Source organism: Cyanistes caeruleus, chromosome 6, assembly GCF_971803275.1.
Source record: "Cyanistes caeruleus chromosome 6, bCyaCae1.hap1.1, whole genome shotgun sequence".
Classification (NCBI taxonomy): Eukaryota; Metazoa; Chordata; class Aves; order Passeriformes; family Paridae; genus Cyanistes; species Cyanistes caeruleus.
The window spans coordinates 43,236,840-43,254,658 of record NC_141706.1 but is presented as its reverse complement, the minus strand read 5'-3'; the positions used below and the strand labels follow the sequence as shown (position 1 = coordinate 43,254,658).

At 37.7% G+C, this 17,819-nt stretch overlaps 1 protein-coding gene across 8 annotated transcripts in view; it reads right to left on the bottom strand.

Moving 5' to 3' along the window:
* NPAS3 (neuronal PAS domain protein 3) overlaps positions 1-17,819 on the bottom strand; it is a 594,820-nt gene that overhangs the window by 18,968 nt on the left and 558,033 nt on the right. For all 8 annotated transcript variants that reach the window (XM_086894840.1, XM_086894841.1, XM_086894842.1 and 5 more), the window contains 2 exons: positions 11,802-11,995; positions 6,974-7,080 (listed from right to left, as the gene is read on the bottom strand). In XM_086894840.1, coding sequence (XP_086750966.1) covers positions 6,974-7,080; positions 11,802-11,995 — 301 coding nt within the window. The remainder of the gene's footprint in view (positions 1-6,973; positions 7,081-11,801; positions 11,996-17,819) is intronic.

Sequence of the window (17,819 nt, the reverse complement as noted above, 5' to 3'; positions counted from 1 at the left end):
AATCAGTATTGCATTAGATTTAATTTGAAGATGAAATAGCATCAGGAATTAAGTTAAAGGGTTACTGATGCAAACAATATCTGAGGCATCTTGCAAAATAACTGTATATTGCTAAGCTACAGAGAGCAAAATTCTTCAACTAAGTTTAGCAGCTAATGATTTAAATAGTTTAAAGATTTATCTTTGTAGGGTTTTTTGGTTTGTTTACTATCCTAAAGATTGGATTCTCCTGATAAACACTTATCTACTTTACATACAGAAAGCATTTGTCCAATAAAAAAAAAAATTGCATTTGAAAAACTGAGGCACAAAATATCACAAAGACTGGAAATTTCCTGGGATTAAAAATGATGTCTGAGTATTTTTGTGGTTAATGGAAAATTAAACCACCAAATATTACAATAGTAACAACTATCGTCGACACACAAAAAATGTAAGCATCACCTGTCAAGAAATGAGGCAGCCATGAGTTAACAGAGTATAAAACAAGGGTACAAGGCACACATAATTGCACACTGCAGACTGTTTTTCCCCTTCTAAATAAGCTAGACAGACCAATATCTCATGTAAACCAAAGAAGAATTTGCAGGAGCAAGCACATCTTCAGGATTTCAAAGCATAGCTAAAAGACATGACAATACACACTCTTGGGTAGGTGTACATCTCTCAAGATTCATTAGGACTGAAAAACAAACACTAGGCATTTGCTAAAACCAAAGTCCATGATCCCTTTTTGCCCTGTATGAAAATAAAAAACATTTTCTTTACGTGATTCCATTTCTTCCAGTTTCTTATCTCCTGTTCCCTCATCTTTCTGTATCACCACTATCTCCAGCCAAAAGGACTAAAGGGTGCCGGTGTCCAACACAGAAATCTTTGCAGGCCCATACTATGGGCAGAGAAAAAAAGATTGTGCAGGTAGTCAGACCAGCACTTCTGCAATACTGTGAAAACAGCATACACTAGGCTGTCACCACAGTGCCAGCTGGGCTTAGTTTAAGAAATAGCTAAACCCCTGACATTCTATCAGCCTAATTTAGAATCAATCTTGCTTTCCAGCAATGATAATAAACTTGTACAAACATGAGATTCATTTGTATATTTTAGCATTTTATTTCAGTCCCGGAATGTAAAACCTGACATTGGAATCAGTTTGATTTTTTTGGTTATTGAAGATATTAAGCTCTACAAGAGCATTGAAATTTCGATCTGATTAGGATAAAAATTCCTCAGGATCAAAACACTTCTTTTTTTCCCCCTACAGTTTTACTAATTGTGAGCTACTTGACATTGCAGAGTTATTCCACAGCATGATAGCAAAATATGTGAAGTATTTTACTGTTAGAAATTATCAACTCATTCTATTTGTTTTTCATGTGTTTGAGGTTATTAAGAGAATAAAAAATTATAACTGATGTGCATAAGTTAAAAGGGTTAATTCAACTACAGCTGGCAGGCTAAACCACTAAGCAATATTTTGTAGAGCAATAGATTTTTTTCTACTGAACATACATAAAAGAAAGCATGAATATATAACTGATTTAAAAGCAGACTGAGGGGGTAATATTCCTTGAAAAATAGGGGAGCTGTGAAAAAGGTGAATGTGGAATAGTTTATTTTCAGAAAGACTGGATTATTCTAACCACTGGAAACCAGATAAAGTAGATGAGAGGGAGTGCTACCAAACATACTCATCAGAGACCTTTGCTTTATGGGAAATGAACTGCCCTGGCTCACTGTTCCTGAGGAATTGTATTTCTTATGGCTGTAAATCAAATCCTGAAGAAAGAGGATGATATTTTTCTAAGCAATAGCTGACGACAACAGTATCTTTCTTGTCAGAGCCGGGTTTCTGAATTTAGACCTCAATTAGGATTCCAAAATGAAAAAGCACACATTATATACCAATACCAATTGGTATGTGCTTGTGACAGTGCTATTGCGAACAATATATTAATTTTGAAATGGTGCCATGTTATCATATATTTGCCCAAAAGTATATTCACAGTTGCCTTCAGAGGTCTTGACTTTTATTGTTTCTTGCTGCTTTCTTAATGACTTCATTGAACAGTAACATCAAATACTTGATGTTCAATGAAGATCATTAATTTTTTACAATTAAACAGAAGATGCATACTCCTACAGCACATGACATCCACTCATTCTTAGCATGAAATGAACTTCTTAAAAAAGGGCTGTTACAGACTGCTGAGTGATAGCAGTGTCAAAAAAAGGGAAGTACATATGCACAGCATCATACTCCCCACAGCTGCAATTACCCTTGCTGCATTCTACAGAGAGTGCAAAGACCTGATACAACAGTAATTTTATTGATCTGTTTGATTTCTGGTGTTGATTTGACATCAAATATATATCCTGATAGCTTTAAGATCTTTGTCACTGATGTTGTAAGAACAAGGGCAGTTCTACTCATTCAGGGACTCATGGCTTGGTGAAAGTGCACAAACTGCCCTGTGGTTGACACACAGCTCAGTCCTGCAATGCTTTTATGCAGTGGTAGGTAAATAGAGAGGATCCTATCACCTTCCCCATCCTTACAAGTGGTAAAGCAGAACTGGGCCATGAGGGTCATTCTAGGGTGTTAATTCTAGATGCATAACTGTGAAACAAAACATTCAATTACAGCTCTTTCATGCCACATAACCTAATGAAAAGCTCTGTTACAGAACTAGGATTAGAGACTCTCTGTGCCAGGGTACAGCCAGACCTGTAATTTTTGAGGGTTTGGTTGAAACAAGAGTTGTTGCAGCTTAGCCAGTTTCTGTGGATTGGCTGAACCAACAGCTGGGCCATGATGCTGGATGTGTACAGGCTGTTAGAACATTTTAACTATGATCTCTGTGAGAGAGACTTGATTTATGGTAAGTGATATCTGTCATGATTCTACCAGCAACACGATGAAGATGAACAAATGAGACGATTCCCAAACTCCTGAAAAAATGAAGCCTTTTAAAACAGGAAAAAGCTTAATAAGGTAGAATTGTAACACCAAAAAATTGGCTGAGAGATTTGTGAAAAAGCATGATCATTCAAAATTTGAATGAAACACAATAGAAACAACTAGCATAAACTTTTATTTTTGTTTGGAAAAAAAATGATGTTTCGATAGCTTATGTTATCATGCCATGTATTATGGAGTTGCTATAAATGCAGGCATATGCACAGTTGGAGTATGAATGTTGTTTTATTAATTCACACGGGCATAAAGGCGTAACTAACATACATCTCTTAATAGAAATTTTGAACCTAATGGAGCTTTTGCAATTTACTTCACTGCACTCAGAATTTAAGTCCACAAAAAATCGTTTTTTTAGGGCATAACCCCCATGTCCATTGAAGCCAATGAAAGCTTTTCTGCTGACCAAAACTGACCTTTCATTAGGGCAGTACTTCCTTTATAAAAGCCTGTTGTCACTACTATAGTCTTGCAGACCTTCTTCACAATTATATTCGTTATGGTCACATTCCTGAGACTGCTTTTGTCTTCTTTTATCTGAGACAGAGCTAACAAGGCCTGCTTTTCTAAGTTTCTAATTGGCTGCCATGATCTGAAGCCATCAACAGCCCTCTTGATTTTTTTTTTTTTTTGTGTAATTTTGTGCAACATTTCCTTCATTGCTTGTTTTCCTCTTTGATGTCTTTGAATATCTTGGATGAGAAAGAAGGATGTAGTGGTCTTACCTTTTCCTTATATGTTACCAGGAAATAGGCAGAATAGCAGTTTTACTTGCTAAAATCTACAGCTGCAATTTGGATTTCTTCTTGTTTTAATAATTAAAAATTATTTTATTTTCTTTAAAAATAAACCAAGATTTTTGATTGCATTTTCCATCAAACACAACCTTTTCAGTTTGCTACTTTCTCAGGTCCTGCTTTGTTTTCTCACTAGTGCTTTCCATCCATTACTTTAGCTTCCAGGTCCTCTTCAAAATACTTCATAAATCTGCCTTTTGTTTGTTTGTTTTTCATTGTGCTCTCAAGCAGTTATTTCCTATGATTTACTGGCAAATGTCCTGTGCTCTCTATTTTGGGGAACGAGTTCTGCTGGGTTCCATTTTCCACAGCCAGTGTTTGCCAGTTCATGAATTTTAACTCTAATTCTAGTTTTACTAAACCAGGAAGATTTTTCTCTTTCTAGTTTGGTTTGAATTTGATTTTATAGGATTGACAAGTTACTGTGAAGTATTTTGGGGTTCGCCAATTTTTTTCTTTCTGTTTATATACAATTTTTGTCAAATGCTAGAAGCTTAACATCTCCCTGGGCAAATACATGAACCACTTTGGCTTCTGCAGAGCTAATAGCTGGCAGATGTCCTTCCCCAGTTACTCCCAAGACTAATTTAAACTTGAAGATCTTTCACAGAGAGCATGAGTTTGAACATGGAATAACAAATGCAAAGTCTTGTATCTGGGATGGACAGATATGTTACAGGCTTGGGACTGACTGGCTGGGTTGAAGCTTTGTGAAAAAGGACCTGTGCTGGACTCTACACTAAGCATGAATCAGCAGGGCTGTACTAAAAATGTACAGCCAGCAGAGCACAGAAAGTCATTATGCCCTTTCACTCATCACTCTTTAAATTGCATCTGGAATCTAATTTTAGGCTCCTACCACGGGAAATATATTGATAAACTTCAGTATCAGAAGAGGTCTGTCAAGACACCCAGGGGCTGGTGTACTTGTTCTGTGAGGAAAGGCTGTGGAACCAAGCTTGTTTAGCCTGAAGACGAGGCGACTTCAGGAGAACCTAGCAGCATATCTGCAAGCAGGATACTGCAAAGATGGGGCCGTGAGCTGCACCAGCACACTGGGAAATTCCAACCAGATAGGAGGTAAAAAACACCCACAACCACTGTGAGGATAACTGACACTTATTAAGGTAATTGGAACAAGTCACTCAGAGAAGCTCTGGAGAATCTGAAGTTTTTCAACATCAACTAGACAAAGTGCTAAAAATTTTACTTTGAATTAGTATTGATCCTGTTTTGAGCATTAGGTGGAACTAGATGATATCCCAGCGTACCTTCCAACCTAAATGATTCTATGACCATCTTGTTCCTATAAGGCAAGAAAACAAATACACATAAAAGATGTAACCAGCCCCATCTATTGAAAAAAAAAAAAAACAACTAGCTTATCAAGAATAATTATGCTATAGCCATGCAGCCAGCTTTGTGAACCCTGCTATGCTGGATGTTGATAGTGGGAGAAATCCCTGTGTTTGTAAAGTTTGAATCCAACCAGCTAAACTGGACTTACAGTGAAAGCAGGAACACAGTAAGTTGAAGTGATTTTCTAGAAATCATTCCTGTCTTCAGGGTCTCCTGAGTCTTAGTCCAGTGCTTATATACTGGACCATACTGCACTCATACTCTCTGCATAGATCTTGAATTTTTCTGAAGATGAATGTTTCATAAAACATATCCTATTTCAGAGAGAAGTGGTCATTCAGAAGATTAAGGTCTTTTTCAAATGGGATGTTCATCTATGCCAGGTGGTATGGTAAATCTGAGTCATAAATATCTTTTATTTCCATGGTCAGATAGTGCAGTGAAAGTGCAACTTGTCATTTTTGACTTCCAGTTTCAAGAGCAAGAATCTGAATTTTCTCCTTAATTTCTCAGCAACTGATATATTCTCCTGGAATTAAATGCTTAAAATTCAAATGATACAAAATTACTTTGTTTATACCTTTGGATAGTTGATTTTATTTTTTTTCTTCAGAAATATATCTAACCTGATCTTATGACAAATACACTTTACATTCTAGAAACTTCTGAAATCTTTACACAGCCTAATACTGCTGATGGCTGCCTTATGTTGTCATAGAAGCTGTCCCTATTCTCCTGCTTTCTGATCAGAGTTATCCTCCTATCTTCCCTTGCAGATCAAGCAAGGTAATTTAGGATGGAACATTTTTTTCTGCCTTCTAGTGTAGTCATATGGTTTTGTAAAATCTAATTAAATGTGGTTGCGTTTGGGCTGCTGCCCTTTCATTAGGAAATGCTAGTAGGACATGATGCAGGGGGAGCAGAGTTATTCAGATTTGTGTCTCTGAATTTAAGAAGCAGTTCGCAGATCGTCTTCTGCATTAAGAAAAACACCAAAGTCAATCATAAACGCAGTCAGTCACTGAAACTTCCAAAGAATTATCTGGCTTCACTGCAGGCACAGATAAATTAGAGATTATGGGCATAAGTCTTTTTTCGCACAAGGGTAAATCAGGAGCCCCATCACTGAAGTCAACAGATCTCAACAAGAAAAGAATTAGGCCCTATGGCTTTTAATAAGAAGAATACAAAGAGTTTAATTACAAGGAATCAGGCTGATCCTCCCTTCCCCCATACACACACATTGCATATGTTTTCTGGTAAGGTTTGTCTCTTGCAACATTTTTGTACTTCTGTTATCCCAATCAGATACTACCAGTGTGCATACAACAGGGACTGAGATGCTGTAAGGATGGGGGCCATTTAAATATTAACAGATGGGCTGGTTAAAGCACTACTAGAGCTGTAGTTCAGTTCTGTATGAAAATCCTGGTGAAATCCCAGTTATGCTGCAGTTTTTGTCCTCCATGTTATGACTCAGAAAAATGCAAAATCCTCAAAGAGGAGTTCCCATTCTGTGCCAGGGAGGGAGTTTCTCATGTGACCAGTACTTTAAGGATTAAAATAATGCATAGCATGTGTAAATTAACAGCTGCTGGAAATTCAAGTAATACAAATATAATGCTTTATTTCCACATATTTAAATGATCTTATAGGTCTAGAAAAAGACCTGAAAATAAATCACACAAAGAATGACATTTAAGCCATCCTCTATGAAAACTTCTGACAAAAAAAAAAAAAGCAGGTGCAAGATGAAGATCTCGGTTGTGGAATATAAATAGCAGTTTAGGAGCAATCAGCTGTTGTACCAGATTATTTTGACAAAAATGGAAGTACTTACAGTCTAAGTGACTATGTCTAATGCCTTCCACATCTTCAGCATGAATGAAGTGGTAACATCTCTTTCCTACAATATCTACAGGGGTCAGATCCATGTAATCACTAATCCTAAAAAGGAAAAAGAACATACAGCCTATAATTCAAGAAAGAAAAGAACAAAAGAATTGTCAAATGACTCAGAAAGTGAAATCTGCTAAAAAGTTTTTTCAGCATTATACCATTTGAATGGAATATCTGTACAAATGAGACAAGGCCTTAGAGGAAAAAAAAAAAAAGAACTAATTCTTTTTAAAGAAACCTGGAAATTATTTTATCCATTTAACTAAGTGGAAAATTAAATTCTAGTGCATATTCTTCATGTAGCATAACACCAGGACAATATAATTCCATGAAATTGTAAAGCATTAGCAACAATCCAAAATCCTCATTAAAAGACTAAGACGATTCAAGGTTACATAATAAAGTAGAAACATGTTATGTTTATACCAAATGATTAGAGACACATTTCATTTCAACAGATTGGTCTTCTATTGGGTATATTCATGAAAAAGCTCTTCAACCATTTCTTGGCACCAAGTCCAAACTCATATTTCAAGGGATATAATTTAAATGCTGAGACACACAGATGCCTCAGGGTGTTATCTTTTTTAGTCTAATTCATTTGGGAGCTCAGCTTTCACTCTGGACCCTTTCAACTGGGACTTTGTTGTTTATTGCACATAGAAACTTTAAAATCTATTCTGCAGACCTTTGTGTGCATGTGTCTGTGTCTGTGTGTGTCTGCGTGCGTGTGTAAACTCGTATCGTGGAGAGTCAATGTGTCAACGTTCTTAAACACAGTACAGAAATTAAAAAGAAAATTGGGAAATGCATCACTCAAGCATTTGAAACTATGTCTGTTTTCTAGACCTAGAGTATTTTTTTTAGGGTTTGAAATAATCTGCAATGATTGTGGTGCATTCTATGATAAGATCAGGGAGAGGAAATCCCACCCTGCCAGCCTAGTAGAAAGGGGCAATCTCCAGGCAGGCCATTATTCTGTGGTCAGGTAAAACATATGCATGGGCTTGTGTTTGAGCAGATCAATGGTTCCACTGACTTACAGGACTGTTAACATGACTGAAATTTAAAGGTAGGCTTGTGGTACAGTGTTTTGCTGAATTTGCTGAAATTGTGCACATGTTTTAGGCTTGAGGCTTGCTACACACGACTTCTTTCTGCTTATCTGAAGGAACTACTGACAACCACTGTCATGGCCAACAAGCCAAACTTCTTCCATGTGCTTATTTCCTTTTGGGCACATATTAGCAGATGTGGTATCACAGTCCACATTAAACTGGCTATTGTCTCTATCAAAATGGTCTCAAATAACAGTTAATTCTGAAAACATACAGACTGATCATGAATTCTAGAAGTCTTTTCATTTTGCTTTTAGTTATTTGTCACCCTCTGAGATGATTTTTCCTCTGCAGGTGCTTTTCCCACTCCACAGACTAATAAATCCTAGATTGTTTTAGATGTTGAATCTTAGATGACACAAATCCTACATTTTCAAAATAGACACAGATTAAAATACCACGTTTTAGGCAGATCTTGTCTCAGAGGGAAGCTAATGTCTGGCTAGTTTGTGCACTGAGTCCAGGGTTACGAAGGAGATCTCTTCATTCAGAGGAAAGTAACAAGATGCACCCAAAGACTTGAGTAATGGCACTCCTGCTCACTGCTGTTTCAAGCAGGTAGCCACTTGGAAAAGTAGGAGTACTATTGATCTCACCCCTGCTGATCCAATGGTCCACTGTGAGCATTCATTTCAGTTAAGTGGCATGGCTTCTGCTCCATGCTCCCTGCAGCTGCCAGTAACTCCCCATTGCTCCATAAATAGTGCTTACAGCTTGCCCAGCATGGATCCATTTTTCTCTGTTTTCATCAATGTTGTGCTTGCTTTACTGTGGCACCACACAGAATTTCGTAGCTGCCCGCAAGTGCCAGGAGTCAAGCCCATATATCCAGGGTGGGATACTTATCTCCTTTTCTATAATCCCAGAAGAGAGATCCCAACGTCCCTGACTCAGAGAGCAGCCTTGGCAAACACCCAGATAATTAATCTGACAGCTTCAATCAGCTATTCCGTTAATTCCTTCCCATCTTCTGAGTTGTTTTTTCCCCTCATTTCTCCAGGTTTAAAGACATATTCTGCTATGAAATCCAAGTTCTGTCAGTCTTATTTCATTTTCCCTGACTGGAAATCCTGTTTCCTCAGTGAGATCACATTCACCTCCCAGCACTTACAGAAGTATTTCTACTACTTAAAATTACTTTTATAAACTATTTTAAACAGATTTTAAACAATGACACAGGGGCCTAAAGTGGAATTATTGTAGCATACATTGAAGTACCACCATATGCATTCTGCATTAGCATGAATCCATCACAATCCATCACAAACAAGGAAAAATTGCTTTATAATGTTGCCTTCAGCTTAAAAATTGAAAAAGAATTATAAATCCAACACTTTCTTGCTGTCTTACCACAGTTTACCATGACTTCTCAGCCCTTCCTATGTGATTACCAATCAGTGCACCTCACCTGATGAATTTTACAGTTTTCAGTGATGCCTTTCTCAGGCATCTGAAAGTTTTATTGCTACGTGAATATAAAGGGAAGGTTTGAGAAAAATGTTTAATTTAAAAAAAAAACCCCACATATACAATTTAGGGCTCATAAAAATGCCAAACTCACAGCAGAGAAAGCATAAATCTTCCTAATTTGGCCTAAAAGTTCATATCATACTTGACCTGATGGAGCAGTTCATTTTTTCATATCTGTTTGATTCCTGGCTTTTTTTATGGAGGTTGCCAATAAAGGTAGCAGTAAGTGCAGGTGATTTTGTTCAAAGGGGATCTGTTCATTAGGAACTGGATAGATACCAGCAACTCATTTCACAGAAGCCTTTGAAAAACTCTGCAGTGGTAGCAGCTTTCCATTACTACCTAGGTAGGTCACAGTGAAATCAAAAAAGGGAAAAGTTTTGTTCTAGATCCTACTCCTAATCCCCAGAGCTCTTTTGCCAGCTGCCAGATTATACAGCATCTGGATACTCACTGGGTAAAGTCTCAGGCAAAAAGTCCAAACTTTAATGACATTGTCCACTCTTTCTGTGACCCTGTGCAAGCCACTTTCCATGAAGCAGTTTTTCCAAGCTTAAAAATGAGAATAATATATTCACTTTTAGACGAGGCTTTGGAAGTGTAGATGAAGTGTTCTGTCTAACAGTCAAGTAATATTATTTTAAAAAGTATTGCAGCAGTGCAGCAATGTGGCAGCAAAGACAACCCCATAATTGAAATCCAAGATTATTTAAAGTTGTTTAAGATCCTGATTCAACAAAACAGTTGAGTTTATCCTTTTTAATAAAAGTTTATATTGATGTGCGATCCTGATCACAGGGATTCCACCATAATTGAGCAATTATGATTGCTCATATCAGAGAGCTCCCACTCAATTTATAATATGCCGTGGTTGCTGTCACAGGAAAAGCTTGCAGTAGTTGTCTTGTTTCTTCCAGTTTTTGATGATAAGTCCCCTTCACAAAATTTCTTTTGGCTGCATTACTTTCCTTCTTCCTTTCCAACCTTTTCACCATACCTCAGACTTCCACCAATGGACACAAATCTTTCACTTGCAATTTCCTTCTCAGATATTTCCACTCTGCTCTAAATACACATTCCCTGGATTATATTCTTATTTTTCAGGACTCTGAGGTCTTAATGGTTTTGATCAGCTTCCCGCACCCCACACACAGCCCAGACCCCCATGACAGCCCCTGCAGTGCCCAGCTCCCCACAGCCCTGCTGACATCGGCCCGCCTGACCTGACCCCAGCCCACTGAGCTCAGGGAGACTCCAGGGGCTGGAGCTGCCCCTGTTCCCCCCTCAGCTTCCCCTGTGCCCTGCCAGCTGCCCCTGTGCCCCTCAGCTGCCCCTGTGCCCCACAGCTGCCCCTGTGTCCCACAGTTGTCCCCGTGTCCCCACAGCTGCTCCTGTGCCCCCCAGGTGCCCAGCTGCCTCTGGGGTGCTGGGACAGGCCCTGGCTGCCATGCCCTGCCCTCAGAGGTCACCAGGCAGAGCCCCCGGTGCTATGGGCACCCAGCCCCCGGGGAACAGGCAGCTGAATTCAAATCCTCTCTTTCACCTGCTGAGATCACTCGTCACTATCACACAGAACATAGCCCCCCCAGCCAACTCCTCATCACCTGTTCCCATTTCACTGCTGTCTTTCCCACTATACCCTTAACCAATTTTATTCTACAGTTTTCCCACCTCTAACTGCAACAGATCCCACCTCTCTAGCCTACTATCTAGGCCATCTGTGCTTCTGTTCCATTAAACACTGAGCATGAGAGCTGTAATCTGCAAATTAGTTCAAAAATGGAAAACTTTAAAACTTCAGACAGAAAAGCTTGTGGAGGGGAGGATGGAGGAGCATAAGGACAGGCATACAGGTCAGACCAACGTCTGTCTAGTCCCAAATCTTGCCTCTGAGAGGGACGGTGAAAGATTGTAAAAAAGCAGAGAAAGCTTAGAGGAATATTTCCTGGTGTATCTTCCCCTATTCCAGAAGACACCCTGCAAATTACAGTTTTAAATCTACTTTTATCTTCAAAGTATGTAATGAAAATGAAGGTAGTGATGATGAGAGTGAATTCAATGCTCTACTCCAACATCAAGATGACACTGCAAGAGTCAAAAATGTCAAAACTTCTTTCCAAGCCCATGGAACAAAGAATACATGCAACTGAAACAAAGAAGTAAAGGATCTAAAGGCTGTACCTATTTTCACAGTAAATGATATTGAGGTCCATATTCACACGAGTGACAAACATGTGGCAGTCAATCCTGACTTCATTAATTGTAGGAGGTGGCAAAGCATGAGCAACGACAACAAGTCCCATGATTTGGCTGGGTACTGTCCGTCCGTGTGACAGTGATACTCTCAGACGTAACCGGCCTGTTATATGAATCACCTGGAAAATAAAAACAGTAAAACATACCCAGTGAATTCTGAATGCAATTGCGACATCAGTTTCTTTTAAAGGATAGCTTTACTGTTCTCTACAGATCACTTAACACTTCTTAAAATTGTACTAAGTAACTGCCAGTATCATTGTTAAGCTTATTAATATTGGCTGTCAACATGCCCTATATGTCCTCATGGCAAAAAGAACATAACAGGCAAATGCTTCACATTCATCAAATAAAAACCTAAGAACTGCTGCAGTTTTGATTTTTGCTGTGGTGGTTGTCATAGAAAGAAAGAAGACAACAACAATGAATTAGAAATTCAACAAAAGAGGGAGTGGGATAAAACTGAAATAATGAAGCTGGAAATTAATAATGTAACCATTTTATAATATTTGGAAATTGAATATGACACCAGAAAAAACAGCAGTTTTGAAACATAATGGATTTCATTGAGTTGGTAGTCAGCTACATCATGGAGATACTGTTCACTGCCTTGAATTTCTTCTTTGTGGCTGGCAATTTGAGAAGCAACAGCCTACAGGTGATCTAGGAGCTCAGGTGCAGGATGGTCTTCCTGCATCCATGGTAAAGCATTTCAAGAGCTGGTAGACATGCAATGCCTTTGCCTAATGCATATCTTGAGAACTCTGGGGGTGGTGGCTTTCTTCCATATGCACAAGAGAATACCAGAAGGTGCTCAGATCCAATAGCATCCCTAAGAACTGCATCCACCTTCTAAGAATGCTTCCTGAAATAGAGTGAACTGAAACTCTGGAAAAGAATAATTCACCCCTTCCAGTTTCACTCCTTCAGGAGTTCTGCATATAAATAAAGAGGTTGTTTTATCCAGTAAAAGAAAATAAATACAACATACTGAAATGAAAATGTGAACTGCAGTTCCTGTACTCATGGGTAAGAAAGGCAAAAGAATTGGCAGTTGCAGGCTGCCACAGATCTTCATCCTCAGAATATGTTTACAACATCAACATTAAAAGAACAGTTCGAGGAGATGAGGGCCCCTTGCTCTGTTATCCCAGACCCCCTACCCAGGTCGACAGAGAAATTAGTTGATACCTGTGTCAGAGAAGCAGCTGACAAAAAACAGAAGACAAACTCTTAACTTCTGAGATTGATAATAGAAAGTGAGAGAGAAGAAAATTTGTTATTTTTAAGACTGAAAATCACAAAGCACATCCAGATTAAAATCTAAGTCATGCTAGTAGATCTGTGATGTAAGACTCGAAATTTGTTTCTTTTTTTTTTTAACCTAATCATTGAAACATCTTATTTCACCACTACTTCACATTTCAAGCCTAGCCAGTGTGGTGAATCTGAATGAGAAAAGTTATTAGCTGCTGTGTATGGCCATTTAAGTTACAGGTTTCTGACCACCCATGTTTAAAGTAACTATTGCCTAAACTCACACTTAATGCACCTTTCAAGGGCAAACTATTCTATGAATATTTGAAAAAGCTCCTGGAGGCAAAGATGCAAAAACAGCATTTCAAACTCACTTTAATTATTTCTTTTTCTTAAAACCTCATTAACTAATGAAGAAATAGCTAAAAGAAATAGGATTAACTTCACAGGAGGGGCAGTAATAGTATATTTTGCTCCTTCGAGCTAGGCTTGCATGTACATCTGCTTTTTATCATTATCTGTTTCTTTTTATCATGCAGTTTCAGCTTACTGCAAAACTCAAATCTGTAAATGCTTGGAAAAATGCTGATGGATAACTGGTAAAAATGTGAAAATTTATCTTATACTGAACGTGCTATGCAAAAGTATCATTTTTCTGTTGTTTTTTCATGAATCCTTATGCTAATATGTTTGAAGTTGGCATGAACACTTCAGGGAATTTTTAAGCTATATCATGTATATATCTTTGTATTTTTCTAAACCTTCATGTCATTTGCAGCTAAATATCAACACGATATGTTTTTGAACAACTCTCTAGTCAGGCACTACCTCACTTTTTTTCTGATCCTTCATCTGAAATACACTTCAGATGTAGCACTGCCCAAGAGACAGTTCCAAACCTGCTAGAACCACCTTATATTAAGATTGTTGAATTTCAAGAGGATTTGCTTCCAGATTCAAATTATTTAGCTTGTTTCTAATTCTACCATGGATCAAAACATGTTCTGAATTCCCATAAGAAGTCAAATTTTAGGGGTCAGCACTCAATTGCATTCTGATTCTGTACACTGGGAAATGTACAGCAAACTACCCATCAGTTCCAGTGCCTGTGTGTCTCCAAAGAAACTGTATTTCCATGCCTGAAATCCCTTTCTATGACAACGTTAGTCAAATGCACCAAGTGGGAAAATCTAATTGGTAGTAAAAAACAATTCTAACTGTCATGACCTTGTCTGTATTGTGAGTATTGCCACTTTTAACACTGGTTCATTTAAACTGGGATTAGGGGTGATAGGAATTATAGGGTCAATTATCTCCCATAGCTAAAATTAATCTCTTTATAATTCAACCCCACAGCACTAGTCTATCATATCCTAAAGCAGTATTATGACTTTAATGAAGCTAGATTGCAACAATAAACTGTTTTATGAAGGACAATACTTGGCTCCAGATGTAAATATTTAATAAAAATTTGCTAGGAATATATGAAAATCAAAAATAGATGCAGCTCTTCTGTGCCATTTTCTTTATAAATGCTTCCTTCTGAAAAGTTAGTTCTAATCAATCTTTAAACTCTGTCTTCTTTCTAATGATGCCATATGAATAGACAGGCACATTTAGATGTCACAAGAAGAGAAGACAGTGATACTGTGTTCTGTCTATTACCAAAAGGTGGGTGAATGCTCTACTCCTGATCACAGGATCATCAGAAACTTTGTATGTCAGGAGCTGTACAGATTCCCCCACCATTTCTTCCCAAATTAAATTAAGTAATTATCTAGTTCCTAAATTAAATTAATAACAAGATGCCTTTTTTATTTTGGTGGGAGCTGGACTGGGTTAACTGTCCAGAGACTTCTTTTCTTACAAGCTATTTATTAGTAGGTGTAACTATGATCCTATGATTCATCCTATAGAAGCACAGGGAAAGCTTATGGCTGAAATAAACCATGTGACCTGATTTTTGCTTTGGCCATCCTGATCTGTATTATTGCTTGTAGTATAACCTTGGATAGGCAGGTGGCTGAAGAAAAGAACGTTTTGCAAAAACAAAACTTTTAACACTGGATATGAAATGAAAAATAACATATATACTGTAAAGATGTAATGCTGAAGCAAAACAAACACTATAAAAATCTTCTGTACTGCTTAATTGCTTTGTTTAAAACAAAAAAATCTAAATTGGAAAAGAAAATTATTTGGCTTTTATTTTTAGCTGATTAGAAAACGGATTTGCAAAATATTGTAAGTACATGTAAACACATGAGTTTATGAGTGTGGGAGTGTTAACAAGCCACACTGGTTGGACAAATATATACTTCTTTTTCCTGCCATATGCTCTCTTTAATCATCTGTTAGCGATATGCACTTAGATGTGCTCTACTAATGTCTACTCATTATAAACAAGCACATCACAAAGACCTTGATAAAACCTTCCCTCTGTCAATACTTAAGGAAAGACCAGCGATCGAAAACCACATCTGGAACCTGCTCATCATCCTTTACAGCTAAATCTCATCTCTAAAGATGGAAATACTTTCTTTGTCAAAAGATATCTTTAAATATTACATCCATTTTTTTCACATACATGTGATGTCAGAGTAAGGACATCCATTACCAGAGGCTATAAAAACCTGCAAGCATGAAAAATCTGTGAATTTCACCTTTCAGATGTCTCTGTGTGCTTCAAAACTTAAACTTCAATTTGAAACAAATTTCTAAACTACTTCTTTTGTTGTCTGTGTAAATGACTATGCCAATTTATTGTGTGTGTGAAACCATAGCACTGGCAGAAGTTGTCCCTCCAGCTAATTTAATGAGACATTACATTTGAAGTCTTAGAATGATTGCTTAGAATATTTTTTTTAGAAAAGTTACATACAAAAACATCCAAATGTATTTAGTGTGCGCATCTAGGCATTTGTTTGGTTATTTTATAAACTACTTATACACACATTTATCCCCCTTTACAGAAACAACTATTTCTGAAGGATACATACACACACACACACACACACACACACACACACACACACACACACACACATATGTATTTGTTTTGGTGTCCCAAAGATCTTATTTTATACTTCCAAAATTAACACCTAAATCTTCACAACACAATTTAAACTGATGAAACTGGCCAAAGAGATATCTTACAGACTATACCTATATTCTCTCATTTTTCTTTTAAAGAGTTGTGTGCTCCTTCACTCACTGATACACATAAACACATCTCAAAACCTGTGATGCCAGTGAGACAAATGTTTTAACACTCTGCAAGGTAATGAGTTCCTACATGGTTTCAGGTGATTTCTAAAGTAAGAGTGAACATTTGGAAGAAGACTTTCATCTGGACTGATAAGAGAAAACAGAGTCCAGCGTCACATTGGGAATTTACACAATGAGATCTGAAAGTTTTTCCTTTTCTGACATAAAAATAAATCTACCTATCTACCTAAATCTGTCTATCAACCTAAACTTCAGTACAGATTTCTTTATTTACCACACTTCTCTTCTTTCCTGCCCATGTCACTACAACATTTCTACTCATTTATGTTTTCTCATGGTCAGAAATTGTTTGTTTGTTTCTGTGGTTCCACAGCCCCATCCTCATTGAGATCAAAGCCTGCTCTCCCAGTCTTCATGAAAGCTTTGGGAGAAGACATCATTGGCTTATACTTGTCATTCAACACTAGCTGGGATCTGAGAGAAACACTTGTTTTTGCAATTCCTGTAATACTTTCATACCCCTTTCTCAGACTTGCTGCATCTCTATAAACACTACAGTGTTACTAACAGGAGATCCCATGGAGCATGACATTTTGGTGTTGAAAAGGAATGAGCCACTACAACTGTGATATGTTGGATCATCCCACATGCACAGCAAGTCTGAGATTCCCAAATGCATCCAGCTGCTGTGCATAGGCCAACCCATTCTCTATCACGTACGCTTAGTTTAACACACAGAGGACACACTGGGCTAGCCATGTGCACTTTATATGATGGGTTTCATCCATCACGTAAAGTTTGTAGATGTATGTTCCTGGTGAATCAATGTTAGATTTGTTATCTCTTTCAATCTATGAAATAACCATTTTATCATTTCCCCTTGTTAGCATCAGCCATCTCCAACTTCATAAGCATCATCTATCTTTTCTCTTGGACAGCATAACCAAATAATGTGTCTACTTACGGTAATTGTTCTCAACACTTATTTCATTCAGAAATCTGTTACTTCAGTTTTAGCCTTGTATGCTGAAAACCCTGTATATCTGGGGTCTTTTTTTGACTGCAGTAGTCCATCTAATAAAGAATATTGCATCTGCACACCAACCTTGTCTTACTGTATCAAGTCTGACCCAGAACAAAGAAAAGTAGTATTTAGTGCAGCTGTCACCGATACATTCAGAACCATGGTGGATGAAGATAAGACAAGGCAATAGTCTATGATTCCTTAAAAACAACTTTTCAGTCAGTCTTGATTGAGTCAGGCAATGAATGCTGTGTGAAACCACTGTTCAGAGTTGTGGTCTTGAGCAGCCATTCAAAGAATATGAGTCTGATTTCAAGGAGGGGGAACATTATTCCTAACACATACATAGTTTCAAGGTCAATAGCCTCTTTTCCATCTACAAGTACATTTCAAATCCCCTCAAATACACCTGCAAAAGACAGTCTGAAAATGGA